The sequence below is a fragment of the Ammodytes marinus genome, assembly GCF_949987685.1.
Source record: "Ammodytes marinus genome assembly, chromosome: 11".
Classification (NCBI taxonomy): domain Eukaryota; kingdom Metazoa; phylum Chordata; class Actinopteri; order Uranoscopiformes; family Ammodytidae; genus Ammodytes; species Ammodytes marinus.
In genome coordinates, this window is record NC_137215.1 from 10,799,969 (window position 1) to 10,818,666 (window position 18,698).

The following is an 18,698-nucleotide window of genomic DNA, read 5'->3' on the forward strand; positions in this document are numbered from 1 at the left end:
GGGATTTGGGGAGTTAATGTAGCACTTTTACGTGGCCCTTATAAACAGCCAAATTTGTTTTAATTGGAAAATTGCACGAGAGCACAATTTAATGCATTTATTATTATGAGGTTATACCAGCTCTGTGGGTCATAATCCCTCAGCTGGTGGGGAAATAACATCTAATGGGGATACCCACTTATATATTTAAAAAAAATCATTGCCTCCCATGTTTAAGTGGAAATGTATCTAAGAGTAATATAAACATTTATTTCACTGACCATACTCAATGGAATTTTCTTTGGAAGTACCATAAAATATGCATTAAATACAAATATACACTATTACATTTAAGTGTTGAGAACAGCACATCTCTGTTAGGTTAAGGTGTCCGTGGTGAGCTGTAAAAAGATTACAAGAAGATTTATTAAACACAGAGGCAATGAATCAGTGTCATAAAACACCTCAATACAATGTGATTGATTATGGGCACAGGGTTTTATTAATGGCTCTTGGTTTTAAGTGTTGTGGCTGGATGCAGGGGGGCCACCTCTCAGAGCTGCTGCTTAGGTATGTAGGGACTTGAGGGACGAGGCCCCCTGTGGCGTGCCGGCGCTCGGGGTAACACAAGCCTCTGTTTCCCAAAAGGCAATTAGAGTGGGACATAAAGTGACGCAGGGCCGTCAAATGTTGTCCAAGACTGGACTGCCTTGTACAGCACAGTAAACAGTAAGAGTGTACAGTGTAAACTCGTTATACAGAGAATTCAAGTTAGGCTATTCATTTTTAAAGGTGGAGTCAATGATTCTGAAGAAGGTTTGTTGTCAAAATCAGTGAATTTCTCCTCACGATCCACTACCTGTCTGTACTGAGTGTGCATTGAAAAAAAGCTGGCGTTAAAACACAGCCTAGGATCTGTAAAGTGGTATACAACCATAGACATATCTAAAGAAGGCAAGCCCACATTAGCCAGCAACATGAACGTTTACAGAGCCTAGGCTGTGTATTAACATTGGATTTTATTTCCCAGCACACACACATGTAGTGGATTGTGAGGAGATATTCACAAAAAGTGATTTTGACAACAGGCAATCTCTAGAATCGCTGATTCCACCTTTAAAGGGGACATCAATTTCCCACAATGCCACTCACTGTTGACTGAAGCAGCAATGAGACCCATTATGTGGCGTTTCCCGTGGAGCGCGACAAGGACGTAGGCGAGAAACGGTGGGAAAATGCACAGATGAAAACAACCTCACCCAAACCCAGGAACACCCATTCTCACCAGGGCCATTGAGAGCCACCGAGGAGGATGGACACCACTGAGGTCTATGTGATCTCCACTAGAGTCTGCAATGAAGTGTTGACTAGCGAGGCCCCTTAAGTTGACAGAGTCCAAATGGGGCTCGCCTGAAGCCACACCAAAGTCTTGCATCCTCCAATAAGGAGCTGAGATACAACTTAGTGTGCAGTATATAAGGCCTGTACATCCCAGCTCCTTACCCCCTACCCGCAGGCACCAGCCAGCTATTACATTAACCTTTTCCCTCCCCATCCATGATATGCAGTGCACACAAGGATCGAAGCCCAGAAAATGCCATACCTCGCTATCTGACTGATTTAAGAGGCTTTACATATTCAGCAGTGCTCCATGACCTCATTCTGTAAATCCATCAACACATACTGGACAAAGCCAGAGGTTGCATATTATGCATCAGGGGACTCAATAGGAGCTGATGAAGGATCCATACATGACTAAATCACTAGTGTTGGAAGAGGGAATGCTGTCTGAATAAGCAGTGGTGGAATGCAACTAAGCACATCTGAGGTACTACACTAAAACTTAAGGGAAATATTCACTCGCATAACAAAAGTAAGCTCCACCTATACCTTGTTCATGTGGCCGTAAATCGTTTTGTTAAGACAGAAGACTATATTTTATATTGTGATATGATCTTGCAAACAATAATTCCACACAAACTGCAAATAACACTGAACTTGTGGAGTTCAATGCTTTGACCATGAATTTGATTCTTACATGTTTTTATATACATTTGCTAACATATAAACAAGGAGACTTTATGTCCATACCATGTTGATGAAAGTGAAGTTTCTTGTCTCGCCACAAGAGGGCAGAGGGAGCCCAGATGAGCAGAAACCGAATACTGAAAAGTCAACAGGTGATTTCCTTTCCTTCCAGACTTACTAAAGCTCTCGTTTTACCTTCACAGACTCATTTAGCTTTAAACACAATTCTGAATGATACTCCAGGGACCTGAGCACATTTTCAGTGTTTATTTCTTTCAAGTCATCCACGTAATAAATAGAGATAATTCAAACCAATTACACCAGACAGAAAAAGGGGTGAAAAAAGCTTGAACCTTGTTGGACTGAAATGAAGCAGGCACTTAAAAATTAAAAGATTAATGTGTATTATTTAGCTTAACTACAGTGGGACTTTTTTTAAGAACAAAAGCACAAGGCGGCTGCCTTCTGCTTGGTTGGCAACACGGGTACAAGGATTACGATCAGGAAACATCTAAAAAGGCGTATAAAAAATAAATCTGCTGCACACAGCACACAACCGCAAACACGCAACACACAGAGCGGCCGTAGATAAAGACTAAAAACAGAAAGACAGTCTGAGGAATCCTTAAAATGTCAACATGCAACAGAAGTGTTTTGAGCTTGAACGTTTTCTTTTTCCCCCGTTAAACCATAACCTAAAATGTTGGTATGGTGTTCACACACAGTATATAATCATCATCACACAATAGACTGCAGCTTAAGTTAACTCAGTCTGTTACAACATGAAGCTTATCTATGACTGAACTAGCCCTATTGTTGAAGATTCCATTAAAATGAGTTACAAAATGTACACAAGCGTACTTTTTGTACTTATTATTTACTCATAGCACTGTTTTTTCTTTCCCATTATCAACCAGTATCACAAACACCAGTCTGGTGCACTGATTCAGATCGTTTTCCGATGCATGTACTCTGATCACTTTTAAAAATAAACAGTTCTCTTACTTTACAACCAGAGGTGGGTTGACTGTTAAAACTATTCACTGTAGATTTACATAGACACCATTGTTTGATTAAACTACTTTACCCTTCAATATATGAAATAGTAAAGAGAAATTTAAATGAAATGCTTGGCAACTGTTAAAAAAAAAAAAATTGTGGCTGCAATACATTTAGTCACGCATTATCATACACAGTGGGTCATACACAAATATTTTATATTTGTTGTATCTAGTCGTAGACTAGACCAGAATCTTGTGAGTTACAATTTGCATTTTTAGTGAGGATTTTCTCTCAAACTACACCTATATCCCAAACTCTGGAAAGCAATAGTAGACAAATCCAGGGTCACTAGATGGGAGTGTATATTGATTAACCACACAGTTTGAATTAGTAGATTAGAGAGGCCGGTCCTCAGTTTGAACACTCTTTATAATAGCTTGCATTTGAAAGCTCCCTTATTTTCTTGGCACAAAGTGGTTTACGAACATCCTCCACACACAGAGACCATCTAGACGCATCATCACATGTGCGTAACCAGGTTAAAATAAAGCTATGTCACTGAATTCTAATAATGAAAAAAGGTCACTCAAATGTTTTAGTTTTGTTTGACAGCATAAGCTCTTCTTAGTAAATAAATACACAACTGTAAATGCGACAACAGCAGGCGGGCAGACGGGTGTGGGTGAAAACTGGGTCGTCTTTGGCACACGGGTGCAGTTCAGTGGTGACCCAACTCGCTTCTCTAGCTAGCACACTGACGGCACTGACGGGGATCTCAAGACGATGAGACTTTGTGATCCGCCAACAGCTGTGGTTTGAAAACCAAATACCTGCCTCGATTTTTTTTTTATTTTTTATTTTTAAACACCTGTTGTGCACGCTTTCCTCTTTCTGTATGGAAACACTGTGTCGACATCCGTCCGAGATGAGCAAGGTTTTTTTATTGTCCAGTTCCAAAGCGGTTCAGACCTCGCTCACTGGCAGGTCGGCGTCATCCAGGTCCATGTGGGGTTCTGGGATGTGGGGTTCGAAGTTGCTCCGCCGTCGCCACGGTGACTCCTCGAGGGAGCCGGCGATGGTTGTCGGGGGAGGGTCTTGGCGGGTCACTTTGCCAGGCGCGGGGTCTCCTGCAGGGACAGGCGTGCTGGCGTGAGGCTGTGACTGGGCCTCGGCAGCAGGCTCATGAAGTGCTCGCTGTCCCACGCCAGGCTGCGCGCGTGGGCCGCACGGGACAGCAGCGCCCCACTCGGGGTAGCATGGTGGCAGGGCAGAAATGGGCGAGCGAGGGACGGGGGGACCCGCGGGGCTGCGGTAGAAAGTGGAACGGCTGCTCCCGTGATCCTGGAGCAGAGGGAGGAGAGGGGGGACACAAGAGAAGAAGAAAAAAAGCAAGGATGGAGGAGACAAGACAAGTTAGTTTACATTACAACAAAAACATATATTAAACTTTTTTTTTTATCCTGATATGTGTAGTTTATTTTTAGAAGCATGAAAAGTGAGTTACAGGCTTGGAATTAGCACCAGCGTGTGGGGCTTGATGCAGCTTTTAGCAGGGGTTGGTACAGAAGGTTGAAGGTGCTGAAGAATGTAAGATTGCTAGAGAGTGGAGATGGTGGTAGTAGCAGTAGGACTAGAAGAAGCAGCAGTAGTAGTAGTAGTAGTAGTAGTGTGAGTGGAAGTAGCGGGAGGAGGAGGAGGAGGAGGAGGAGTGGTAGTAGTGTCAGCAGGTTTTTAGTTTTTGGTAGTCTCAACAGGCTGTAGTGGAGGAGCAGAGGGCCTTAGGAAGCAGTGGTTGGTTCTTGCTCTTTATTCTACAGCTTTTCATTGTCAGATTTCAATCTCTGAAACACAGAACAGAAGCATGGTAGGAAAGAAAGAGAATAGCAAGAGATACACACAGCTCTAGAGGTATTGAGAGCCATTACGATGCCAATGAGCAGCTGGTAAAACGTTAGTAAGAGAAACTTTCCAGCTAAAAAGTATGAAGACTCCAGTACTTATGTTAACAAATGCGGCTCCATTTTAACATCTTGTAGTTCGACAGAGTTTTTCCACACACAATGCTACAGCAGCAAAGTAACACCCTGTGATTTAGGCTAGCGAAACTCAAATCAATAAATCCACATAGTATGACTGAAGTATCAACAGATGTAATTAGTTTCCTAGAAGAAATTACTCTTAAAAATCATAGGGCGAGCCAAGATATGTTTTATGCTGAATCCAAAAGGTCCAATCAGTTCTGTCTGACATGTAGTCAGTTTATCCTCGACACTAAAACGTGGTGCGTATATTGATCCTAGGCTCTTGTGTGCTTTAATACCTCCTTCAAACCCACATACTCCCATCTAAAATCAGCACACCACAACATACACCAATAGCACAAGTAGTGCGCGTCTGGATTCAGCAATGTTCAGTCCCCATTTCAAAAGCTATTCAAATGTTCGACATTATGCACGCATGAGGTACAGGAGTTGCCGTGACAAAAAGTTATCATGTGTATTATTGTCGTGTGTATGAGAAAGAGAGAAAACACATACAGGCAGCGGACAGGAGGGAGGAGGAGAGACAAGCAGGATGTCACACATCTAAGACAGGTACACAGCTGCAGCAGACTGCAGAGATAACAGAGCATGAAGGGGAAGAGAAACACAAGGTGTGAAAGACACATGTTCCAACCCAGTAATAGAGACAAGAGATAGAAACAGGCCTACCGGTTTTCATAGGTAGGCGGGTCATGCAGTCAGTGTGAGTGTAAGTTTTTGCCTGGGTTGTAGATGGTGTGCATGTGTGTATTATATATAGAACTGTATATCAACCATCAATAATAGTGAAGACAGGTGAAAGCTGTGCAAGTGAAGCTGTAAGGGAGGGAGGGAGGAGGGAGCGAATGACTGCAGGTCTTTCCAATGGTTCAATGTTCACATTCCTTCTGTATCTGGTTATATCTCTTACTTTTTAACATTTGAAAAAAACTTTGAGATCTGCTTGATTTCAGTCATGGCGACAGTCATCACATGCGAGAGAAGCTAAATCAAGCACACCACAAGTCCTTATAATCCTGAAACACCATTTTCTTTTTGTTTATTCATGTTCCAACTCGGGCTCAAACTTTGAGGTCGAGCTTAAATTGACAGTTGGGCAAAAGTAAAAGAAAAAGCAAAGGAGAACAACAAGTGGATGGGAGAAGCAGCGAGGACCAGGGTGTGAAGGGAGGAGGAGGAGCGCTTGTTGGGTTATCACTGTGGTTGGTTCGCAGAAGGAAAAGGAACATCGGATGTGCCGTCAGATCTGATCTGCTCTCACACAACGTCTACAACCACAGAGGGCCAGCCAGTGAGTGGAAAACAGTATTAAAAAAGGGAAACGTATAGTTTAAAGGGGGGGGGATTTAGACGAGCTGACATACGTGCTGCTGCACTCCCCGATTCGGGTTGTATACCTCTGTATACAGGGATTCGACAGCCGTCTGGCCTGCCGCATCTGCAACAACACAGTGCAAAGCAGTATTAGAGCAGATGGGCTGTCTGCCCACAGGGAGGAGAGGAGGAGAGAAAGAAAGACAGAAGAGGCAAGAAAGAGGGAACTGTAGAGGGACAGACAGCGCGGATGTGTTGAGCAGTCGAACCAGAAGGGACCGACTGCAGCACTCCCTCCTCTGCTGTCAGGACAACAAAGCCGCTGACTGAAGCAATACATTTGTTCTAAAACTCAGGTAGTATACACTCACACAGATATGTTGTTATGTGAGAGTGCACCAGGCGGTCACCTTTTGGGTGGTTTTGACTGGTTCATTTACATATGACCTACTTTATTTCAAAATTTGTTTGGGGCGCCTGGCAGTTCAGTGGTTGAGGCGGGAAGAAAAAAAACGCAACATCCCAAGAAACAGTCAGACTGGGAGAACTTTGATGCAGGTCATTCCCCATCTCTCTCCCTCCCCTTATTTCCTGTCACATATCAATTGCTAATTGTCTACTAAAAAAGCATAACTTGGCCAAAAAGGTATCTTATAAAAAAAATCTGTATTTTGTTGTTGGTGGCAATGAGGAAAGATGAGGAAATGTGGCTCAGACTGTGCCAGGTTCAAGTTAAATGAGCAAAAATGACATATAAAGTAACATATCAGCTTTTATGGAGTACTACTGAAGTTGACCACACAGAGCAGAATGTAGCTTGTAATCTTGTTTTTCAGACTGTACAACCACAACAACATGTATTTTTATTGTTAAAATACAAATTCTACTATCATCTGAAATATAGTGCCAAACTCCTGGTTCTGCTACTCGGCAACTATTTGAGATGAAGTTCGAAACTGCCAACATCATCGATACATGACATGAGTGAAAAAAAAACAATAACTTGTGTGAATAGCCTTGACTCCTAATGCCACCAGATCTCACTTAGTAAGTTTAGTCTCAAGTTCTGCACATGCAAGTCTGAAGTCAAGTCGGAAGTCATTTCCCTTTTCCACATTTGAGGTCCCTCAACTTTTGAGAGCAGCCAGACATAAGTCTACTCATAATGCCTTGAATCCATACTATGGTCACACTGTGCGCTTCTGTAGTGCCAGATACATACTGTGGCAGCAGACCTCCCAGGCCCCCGCTGGGCCACAATGGCCCCGGAAACAGCCTTGATCCAGCTGTGCATCTCCTCAGGGCTGTCCGCCTAGTGGAGACATAATAAGAAGAGGAAAAGAGTTTATGAAACATGGTGGAATGGGAAGGTCTGACAGTGTGCGTTGAGAATCCACTTTACATCCTACCTGTATGTAAAAAGTCCTTGATGTGGTGACGACCTCAAACAGATTATCTCTCAGCATAATGTCACTACAACATAAGCGGGAAAAACAGGTCAGATCATATTTATCTTGTCTACATCTTAAATCAGAAAAGGTAAACACCTTCCTACTGGACAAAAGACTTTTATTTATTTTTTGTACAAAGGGGAAAATGCTGGGACACGTTAAATACCTCTGTTTGCACTCCTGGACTCGGTGAACTTCCTTCAGCGGGATCATTCTAAGAGGCTCTTTCTCCTAAACGCAACAAAACACACAGGATTAATATTACCATCTGCATCTGTATTACTTTGTCTAATGTGTTGGCTAAAAAAACAAGTTGTTCTGATTCATTGGGAAAGAAGACACTGAACTTTCCTTGAAGTAGCAGAGTGCAAACTAAAAACCATGATAGTTGTTACTGTCTTGACCCGGCTATTTGATACCACAGACAGAGAGTCTGTGTCCTTGGGGCCTGTTGATAGCCAAATAAACAGATAAAGCTGTCAAATAAGGGCAGACCCAACAAGAACAGGGTATGGGACGTGCAGTATTATCCTGTGCGTGTGTGTTTATGTGTGTGTAAGAAAAGTCAGGGGGGGGAGAGCAAGGCATGATAGGACATGTCGAGTGAAGGCATTGAATTCCCCAGACTGCGGATAAAGCATGTCACAACTTGAGTCTGTGTTTGCTGTTACTCTGCCTCAGACTGTGTGGGTGAATCCGATCCACATGCATCGTCAATAAGAACATTCCTTAAGAGGCTTCACATTCACTGAATCAAAAGATAATTACCAAGTCTGACTTGAAGTAGCTCATTGAGTTTTCTTCCAGTAGGAAGTAACGCCGTTTCCAGTTCCTCATCTAGGGAAAAAAGGAAAGAGATGATCAGACCTTTTCAGTAGAATTTTTCCATGTAAAATAAGATCTGTCACATTTTATCAATTGTGCAACAATAATGATAGAACAATTTAAATTCTAGTTTTAATCTAGTTCTTAGCTAATTTACATTGTGGCTGCAGGACTGCATAGTGCTCTCCTTCAGGTTCACGCTCTGTTGAAAAGGTTTCATTAAATTGGAAGTGCTTCTTTCCTTGCACAAAAATACCCTTGAGGCAGGTGTTGCATTTTGCTAAGTCTATCTTTCTTTAGGGAAACTGTGACACAAACGTTTGCTGCAGTCTAAATTTCTATTGAGTTGAGGAACTTCTCTGAAGGGTATGAGAAGGCCAAGGGAAACCAAATCAGTTATACAGAGAACAAGGACAGCGGAAAGTACTCACCACGGCCCCCTGCTTGACGCAGTAGCCCGACTTGATGACCGCTTGGTCCTGAGTCGGTCTGCCCAGGAAGTACGGCAGCTGGCTGTGGGAACGATGCAAGGCCTCACGCTCCGCTATGTTTCCACCATCACCACCTTCATGCTGGAGGGGGAAGACACCAGAACATATTAGAATTGCAAGTTCCAACAACATTAACAAAGAACTAAAATAAAATAAAATTCAAAGACAAATAAAATCCTATTTTACTCTCGGGTGACCAATTTATGTTATTGATTATTACCACAAAATACATCAGTCACGATCTGGTTCCTTGTAAAAGTTAGCACCTAAAGATATGCATAGTACATTTAGTCTCTGCTGTGTTTCCCTGTAGGGTCATATGCATTTCTAAACAAGCATGTCAATTCAGTGTGGTGCATTACATGTGTCTGTCCCGTTTACCTGTGTCTGGGTGACGATGGGGACTCCTCCGATGATCTCGGTCTTATATGACACTTGTTTCTTGGGCCCGACGACATCTGGCAACGACTTCTGGTTCTCTGCATTCTGCTGCCCATCAGACAACTTTGGCACCTTTAGAAAACACATGCACACACAGTCACACACAATTTGAGGACATTTTTTAAAGAATTACAGATTTTTTTTTTTAATGAGGAATGCTGCTCTGGGATGGAAAATACACCTATTCACCATAGTTCCAATAAGAATCTATAGCTTTCGTGTGTGTGTGTGTGTGTGTGTGTGTGTGTGTGTGTGCATGTGTGTGTGTGTGTGTGGAGAAGCTGAAGAGCCTTTAACACATTTAATATCCATTTCCTTTGTGGATGATTAAGGCTTCATGGAGAACAATGGAAACAGTCCTTTATCCCAGATGCAAATCCTACAATACTGCATCCTGTTAGTCATGCTCTGACTCACTCCCATGGAGTTACTTGATAGTCCACTCATTCACTTCTACAGAAGAGGAAGAAATAAACGTTTCTCCAAGTGATAAAGCCTGAGCCACTAAGAACAGATAAACACAAGACTGTATGTCTTGTGTGTGTGCGTGCGTGCCTTACAGTGATCTTGGTGGCTTTATTGAGAGCGGTGACCCAGTCCACGAGGTCTTGTTGGTCGTTGGCCTGCAGGAAGAACTTCCTCATCCCAGCATTGATGACTAACGGATCATAAAGAAACACAGCAGTGGGAAAAGCAGAAAGAGTGAAAGTATATTTAGACTTTAGGAGGAGTATCTGGAGAACAGATACACTGCCACAGATTTCTCTGGGAGTGAAAATCCATGTGGTGGATGACCCAGCTGTCTGCAACCATCTACCCACTTCTAGTTCTAACCATGACGCGGTAGAAAAAAAAAAAAAAAAAAAAAAAATAATAATATCTATATATCTATATATATATATATACACACACACACACACACACACACACACACACACACACACACACACACACACACACACACACACACACACACACACACACACACACACACACACACACACACACACACACACACACACACACACACACACACACACACAGTATATAATATCATTTTTTAATAAACACCAAAGATTCTTGCATTTGTTCCCATCCATGGGAACATGAGCGAAAACATCAGTATGGGGTTGCATAGACATTTCTGGGTCAAACGCTGAGTCGCTATGGATCACGATTTAGGAGCTGAAATAACTCAAGTCTTTCATTTTGTCTCTCTCTACCGTAAATCCTTCAATTCCCCAGATGAAGCCGTCCTTATGTCTCCTCTGTTTCCTTTCAACGCCTTGTGAATAAATGAATAAAAGCTGGACTGTGGTGAATCTGGCGGGGGCGAGCGTTAAAAGGCGTTGAGAGTCTGTGGCAGTGGCACAATGAGGATCATTCTTCCTTCTGTTCTGTGTGTCTGGTCCAGCTCTTAACACACAGGCAACAGACCTTGCTCCCCTTTGAATACATGTGTTGGATGTCCAGGATGAATTGTCCAATGGTATTAATCTTCAAATATGTCGACTATAAGTCTAGAAGTAAACTCCTCGAAAGTGGGGGAAAGTGTAGCGGTCAGTTGGGCACAGGGATGACTAATCTGGGAGGAGGGGTATCCCATCTGAGTCATTCTTACACATTATGAAGCAATGTGTGCTGCTGAGAAATGCAGCCAACCACTAAAGTTCCCACACATGCAGCACTCTTGATCTCTCTCTTTCACCACGACACACAAAGCACACAGACCCAAAATCCATCATCAATCACAGGATGCAATCAAGTCCTTACTTTAAAACTGTAAAAAAGATCATTAAATGTGACGGTCGTGACCTAACTTCTATAAATACACCCCCATGTTGTTAGATGCAGGAAGAGCAGGGGAGCAGCCGGGCTTCGTAGATATCAGCAAAATATGTCGTGGCACAGAAACGCCGCAGTTTAAAAATAACTTCATACATCTCCGAATCAGGTTCCGATTAGGATGCCGACATCCTGTCCGAAGCTCAACAAGGCAACTGGTGTGCACACTGCGCAGCCACTGAAGTCAACACACTAGTATTTCCTGCTATGGCAGCGGAAGGAGGAGGAGGTGAGGGGCTAGTAAACAATAACGGGGTATAGGGGTTTACTCCTGAATAACCCGTTGATGGTTCATGTTGATGCAACATGTTTCATTACCGTCTTGACCACACAGGTTGACGAGACCAGGACAAATATCAATTTGACAACATTCCCTAGAAGGATCAGGGGATACGGTCAAATAAGGTGAAATGCCATTGAAAAAAGGTTACAGCTGCCTGTGTGTGTGCTTCATCAGAACTGCTCGTTAGATGATACTTATATAAGCTCCAGAAAATCTCTGAAAGTGTTGAAGTTAGACATATATAACCAGGTGCCAACAACACAAACGTCTCATTGATATGGCTAAATGAAATCCGAAAGGCAGTAAACAATCGTAAAATAGTTCAACTTGATCAACAAAAATGCAGTTCATCAACTAATGTAGCTCTTGTGTGTGTTGACTAAACATTTAGAGTACAAAGAAGGATATCACACATTCCTCTCTCTTGTTGTATTACTACGTGTACTCGGGGGATGCTGATTTTCATTGATAGTTTTACTTAAATTAGAACAGAAAGCAAGATGACGATGATCAGCGTTCTCTTACCGAAGCAGTATTCTGCCTTAGGCCTCAGCTTAGTGGCATCGCTGACCTAGAGCAGGACAAAGTTCACAATTGTTAGCTTCCCAGTTCAACCAAATACTCCAAAACGATTCTATGTATATATACACAATCTTATCATGTAAGCGTCAGATAGGCTTCAGTGGTAACATTTCTTCCTACCTTAGAAATGTAGTGGAGCTTGAGAGAGCCAACACAGTCGGCACCAACAGGCAGATTCTGTGGGAGAGTGGTAAAAAAAAAAGAACAATATAAACATAAGGAAAAAAGTAGTCTTATAAAAAAGGCACACTGTCTTAGCTATGGATTAAAGCTAGAATATAATGTAGGGGGAGTGTGAAGTCAAGTTCTGCAAAGCAGGTCGATATTTCAGAGTAAGTAGAGTAAAAGTTGCCATCCATCATAGTTCACTTCACTTTCTTGCCGTGCTTCTGAGACTAGGGGATCCAGGGTTGACATCATTAAAGTTTAACCTTTTTCAATCTATAAAAAGAAAAGAGACTTCCTGAATTATTTAAAATGTCTTCTGCACTACACGATTTATGAATACTTCATGCAACAGCAGCGCACTTACACAGCCAAGCCAGCGTGATACACAAACCAAGAGGGGAGTTACACTGCAATAACTGTGACACAGAGGATCGTATAGCAGAATGATGAACACAGGGGTCAACGTAAATATCAGCATTCTATACATGGACACGTCGAGGCGACTCACACACGATCAACTCAAACAAATGTCTAGATAGCTAAAACACCATCACACCAGTAGCCCTGACCTACCCGTGTGCCTGTAGTATGGTGCTGCCTAATTGCTGTCAACTAGAATTACATTATACAAGTTCTCTCATTCTTTTCTGGCTGTCTGGCGATGGAAACATTTAGCCTGAACTAAGCTTTGGGATAGAAGATAGCTTAGCTAGAATTGACCAACAGTTTTCCTGCAGTTGCATGAGAGCTGATCATACATACTGATAACTAAAGTAAAGATGGCAGTTTTATTTCATTTCACATATTTATATACGCCTTCATTCAAATCATTGAAGTTTTCCCTCTTTTGCACCGCAGTCGAGATACAGGCAGATTTAACTAATTAAAGAGGACAATACTCAGCGAAAACAATTGCAGTGTGGGAGGTAAAATGCTCAATTTTCCATTACCAAATCAAGCAGCCCTTTCAGTAAACTAGAGAATGTTACCCCCCCCCCCCCCCCCCCCCCCCCAAACATGCTAAGCGCTAAGCTAACGCATCCCCCTGTGTGTGTTGTTATTACCTGTGGGTTGTCCATGAACCAGACCAAGCTTCCCTGCTGCGTGTCCAGTATGAAGTACCGGCGCAGGAACTTGCCACTGCTCTCGTTCTCCTCTATGTCTAGGAAGCCACAGATGCGGTTCTGTCGGTCCACATAAGGCATCGCGCCACCGGGACATTCCCTGGCCTGCTGGGGCCGGGCGTACAGGGGGGAACGGGAGGGCGAGCGGGACCGGGAGGAATTCCTTTAGGGGTACAGAGAGAGAAAGAAAATAAATGAGTGGAAGGGGAGAGATGTGGGAGGGAGCAAGTAAGGAATTTGTAGTTGTCTTTGTCCCTCTATTTCTCCGTGTACTATGTACTATATCTCTGCTCTCTCTCTCTCTCTGCCACCTGGAGCTCACACGGCCGCAGCCTGCCAGGAGATCATGTGACACAAAGAAGCACAAACCCCGCCTTAATCATTTTATATCAGCCTCACCCACTCTCTCACTCTCGACGAGTTCCCTCTTTTTCCCTTCTCTTGTAACAAACTGTCACTCTCTCTTCTGCCTCTTCGCCCACCCTGGCTCACTCGCTCTTCATTTCCTTCTCCCTCTGCCCCTGCAGTCCTCTCCTCCCTCACCTTCTGTCCTCATCTGATTTGGCAAGCCTCTGGCCAGCCCCTTTTATCCCCTCCCTCTCTCCCTCCCTCCACAGCTGAGCACCCACTTGAGCAAGGTTTATATTTTAAAAAAATGTTTAAAGCCACAGTGCGTAACTTCTGTCACCCCCATGATGAACTAATTAAAACTACAATGTTGGTGCATCTTCATGAGGTAAGCCTTTGGTGATGATCAGTGAGAATTAATTCCTTCTGCTGTACGACCAGGTTTTACCTATGCCGTAGAATCAACAACTGAAAAATGTCATGGGCACTTCATTGGTTTGCGCAAGTGTCAGGGGGGTTGACACCAGTTTTTTCAAACTCTTGCCATACTGAGAAATACGGAGAGAGTTTTGTGGAGCCGATAGGCTTAATCAACTTGTCTCAACTCGCTTGGCAAATAATTGAATGTAACCGACATTCATCTTTATATGAAAAATGTACACACAATAGCTTTGAGCAAAAATACAGCTTGTTTGACACAAACAAACACAAATGCTTTTAGGAGCTGCACACGAAAAGAAATGGGCAATATTCAACCTGCTGAGGTGGAACACATCCCTACTAGCTCACAACAAAGAAGTTAATGATTAAAGTACATGTGTATAGTCCTAGGTGTACCAATGTCAAACTGTGTGTGGGTGGGCGCAGCATTACTGTAGGCATATTGTCGTATTAGCCTGTTTAAGCTGCTGTCTTTTTGGATTGAGCCTAAAATATGTGATTGAGACGAGTCTTTGGAAAGCAGGGATAATGACTCTCTATCTGCGGGACATTATGAGCACTGTGTGGGCGGATTGGGGGCCAAAGCAGGGACAAAAGGCCCGCTTGTTGTGCATGGACTGTATGCTGAGAGCTTCTCAGTTAGCCCCTGCCATCTACCCTGAGTCATACCGTTTGACACAAACACTCACACACAGGCCCGAGAAAGGAGCCGCACTGTCCGAAAGCGACAATCTCCACACTACACAAACAGTAATTGTCATGCGAGAGTGAGAGACGTCTCTGTTGAGTTTAGTGATCCTTAAATGAGGTGCTGTGCGTGTGCAAGTTCATCTGAATGTGTGGTTGTTATGCATTTCACTGATGCAGAAAAGATGTTTAATGAGAAAAAATTAAAATCCAAATGTGGTTATAAACAGGCAACCTAAGGAGGCTTTGAACTGCTTGGACACAATTGGTTGGCTAGTTTCAAGAATAGTGAGGTTGTTGTGACCAATACTGATATTTGAGAGTTTAAAAAAAAAATACAATGGCATTATTTAAAAAAAAATGTAAGTGTATATTTTTTACTGTACAATCAGATTATTTATTATCATAATTTTACAAAGTTATTACTCAATCTATTGAGTTGACACACACACACACACACACACACACACACACACACACACACACACACACACACACACACACACACACAGACACACACGGTTTCTATTTGAGTACTTCAGGTAGAATATTGTGACTCTGAAGCCGGGACATGCTCAAACAAATAAGCAGGATACTTCAAAATCAAGAGTAGGATACAAGCGTAGTACATGTGAAAATGCACCCATTCGGTCAGGGAACACAGGCGGGAGGTTACAGAGCAGCCACAAATTCCTGTCATGTGTAATCAATGCAATACTGGATACAGACAGAGTGACAATAAACAAGAGAACGTGAGATGGATACACTAGGAAAATAAATAATTAAATGCTGCACGTACAGAACACGACGGGTTTAAAGGTCTAACTCACTGATATTAGTTGACTTCTTTCAAAGTCAAACATTCCCACAGTTAACTGACTCTTTACATTTGCTGCAAGGCTTTGTCAATGTCACATGGCAGCCAACTGGTCACACAGGACTGGGTCATAAAACAACAGTAGAACCAGCTGGAGAGAACAGGGAGAGGGTCAATATTTTCCCTCCATAGTTCAGACCACTGCTGAATCATTGGAAATCACACAGCAGCTGGAGAAAGTAAACTTGGAGCAGAAGAATACTTGTGTTGTTTTGATGTCTACCTACCTAAGCACTAAGCAGCCATTACTGGTAACAGCTGAAAAAAGCTTTAAAAAAGGTTAAAGTTAGATTGAAGACTTTTTTTTTTAAAGACACTCAGAATTAAATTAGAGACCAACTAATTACTAACTTAGGGCAATTCACAATTTTCATTAATGTGTCACTTAAATCACCCAGAAGACCCAAGCTGTATCCCATTCGAGGGGCCGCATCCTTCTAAGGACGCGGTCTACGCGGTCTATGAAGGCCGATTCGAAGGCCGAACAAGCGTTTTTAATTGAGACGGTCTCCGCAGGTCTCGGTTTACGAGCATTTCAGGTTTGCGTAACAAGCCGTTATCTTGCATGACGACTCACCGCTCCTGTGCTGCCTAGCAACCCTAATTGCTGCCAACAGAAACAGCCTTGTCAACGGAGGAAAAAAGAAAAAGAAGTTGCCTACCAGACGAAAAGAAAAAAAAGTACAAGAAAAAAAGAAAGGAAGATAAAAGTTAAGAAGATGGAGCAACACGTTGCTGTTTTGTTATTTTTTATTTTATTTTATGTCATCTCTGAAAAAAACGCAATGAATCTTAGGATATGTTGGGCCAAGAAGGATACATCTGTTTGGACCCTTCAAAACCGTGAAACGAAGGCTGCATTTCTCGGCCGCATATGAAGGAGCCTTCCAAATGGGACAAGCCTTTGCGCGCCGCTATGACGCAATCGGTCTTCAAATGCAGCCTTCGTAGGCTGCGGCCCCTCGAATGGGATACAGTGTCCGTGTCTAAACGTGAGTGACCATATCGGATCATGCCATGCTGATATACATTATCTGAACACTTGATGCTGCTAGTTTTTTAAAGTGGCTACAAGGATTTTCAGTTGTTGATTCTAGTGCCCCCTTAGGACAAAAGCAGTAGTGCATTTACGCCACTAGCGCATGCCGACGGCGAATGCGTTTGTTTAGGAAACGAGTGAAGGAAGAGACCGCAGGATGCATGGCAATGAGGTAATGGAATTTATATGCGACTACTGTATGTTGGATTGATAATGGTAATGTGGTGAAGCAAAGTAAAGTTGATTTAGTACCATAAACACAGGATGTTTCGGTCTGCCAGCCGTAAATTGTTTTGTCTTAGTTCCCGGGAAATCTGACACGTGCAAATGCACTAACATAAACTATATAAAAATAGCATTCTTTTCTCAGATGGTCTTGTTAGCTTTCAAACGTCATTTGTGATCATCTGAGGACAAATATGACTGTTTCAGAAACATATAAAAGTTAATCTGAAGAGGTTAAAATTGCAACGTGAGAATTATATTATTTGATAGAATTCTGCTTTCTTAGCATTTTTAAAATTTTTGACAAATTGATTTAAGACATTTTAACATCACTTAAGGCCTTTTTATATCAATAAATGTAATGCCTTTTGTCACTCTCTAAGGATACCCTGTAACTACGCAGCAAATCACTAATTTTAGGTGTTGAGGAGATCAAATGTTATACATCAGATTTCAATAAGACCAATGAAAGAAATAGTCATTTGAGGTACACAATGCTGGTGGAGCTGAGGCAATCTAGGGAGAGGAATGGGACGGTATTAAAGCTCTCTGCAGGTCAGAGATGGGGCATTCTCAGGGCATTCCGGTTCAGCTGTAAAGAGTCATTTCTGGGTCCGAGTCTCCGTCCCCTAGCAGCACATAAGCCCAGCTGGTTTGACAGGCTTTGGCCTCCACAGTTAGTCAGGCAGGGTCCAGTTAACTACAGCGCACACAGAGAGAGAGAGCGAGTGTGTGTGTGTGTGTGTGTGTGTGTGTGTGTGTGTGTGTGTGTGTGTGTGTGTGTGTGTGTGTGTGTGAGAGAGTGAGTGAGTGAGTGTCCAGACGTACAAAATAAATGGTAATGTTAGCGTTAACTTGTGACACTGACTTGAGTCCCCGACAACAGACGAACCTCTAAATTACAGGCTAGGATAACGTTAAAATATAATCAAATAAAAAGGTAACGTTACAACCACAAACAGCTATAACATTAGCCAAAATCACAGTATCACAACATTAGTGTTAGCAGCGTAGACGACTCTGGCTCTTTGGCCTGAAGTTAACTGGGAGATGTGGCTCAGGTTAGCCTGCTATTAGCAACTACTTCACGCCACAAACTTACCCTTTTACTGAGCACCGAACGCAAAAAATAATATATCAGCTTGAAACAAACACCATTCGTGTGTTGCTTACCGCGCTACAAACAATATCACATTACTGGCTAATGTTATCTGACAGTCTGGTGAAGAAGTTGTCATACACGATAACCTAACCAAGCTAACGTCGGCCACTCACTCTTTTTAGCCACTCTCCTGAAAAATATCTGGCAACTTTAGCTGTGCGAATGAACAAAGCTGGGTTTAATTAGTCTTCATTAATTGTGTTGAACGTCCCAGGTGGCGCTTACCCGAGTATTCCCGTCTGGAGCGGCTGTACTCGGCGGCCGTGGGTGGGTGTCTGTCGGTGTCGTTGGGTCGGTCCTCTCCGCCTCTCTCCACTGATCCAAGACCGAGCTCCAACCCTGCT

The 18,698-nt window shown here is 42.8% G+C and overlaps 1 protein-coding gene across 3 annotated transcripts; it reads right to left on the bottom strand.

Moving 5' to 3' along the window:
• Positions 1 to 2,259: 2,259 nt before the first annotated feature.
• On the bottom strand, positions 2,260 to 18,698 carry LOC307257981 (pleckstrin homology domain-containing family A member 1-like). 3 transcript variants are annotated; one of them, XM_080037356.1, is made up of 13 exons: positions 18,580 to 18,698; positions 13,516 to 13,738; positions 12,404 to 12,460; positions 12,227 to 12,272; positions 10,134 to 10,231; positions 9,514 to 9,645; positions 9,073 to 9,213; positions 8,585 to 8,653; positions 7,983 to 8,047; positions 7,775 to 7,838; positions 7,588 to 7,677; positions 6,416 to 6,489; positions 3,976 to 4,350 (listed from the first exon to the last, which is right to left on the bottom strand). In XM_080037356.1, the coding sequence occupies exons 2-13, from the start codon at positions 13,654 to 13,656 to the stop codon at positions 4,113 to 4,115; spliced, it is 1,215 nt and encodes a 404-aa protein (XP_079893482.1). In that variant the 5' UTR covers positions 13,657 to 13,738; positions 18,580 to 18,698; the 3' UTR covers positions 3,976 to 4,112. The 3 variants fall into 3 exon arrangements, with proteins under 3 accessions (XP_079893480.1, XP_079893481.1, XP_079893482.1); XM_080037354.1 differs by lacking the exon at positions 6,416 to 6,489 and having other exon boundaries at positions 2,260 to 4,350; XM_080037355.1 differs by lacking the exons at positions 6,416 to 6,489; positions 18,580 to 18,698 and adding an exon at positions 13,975 to 14,089 and having other exon boundaries at positions 2,260 to 4,350.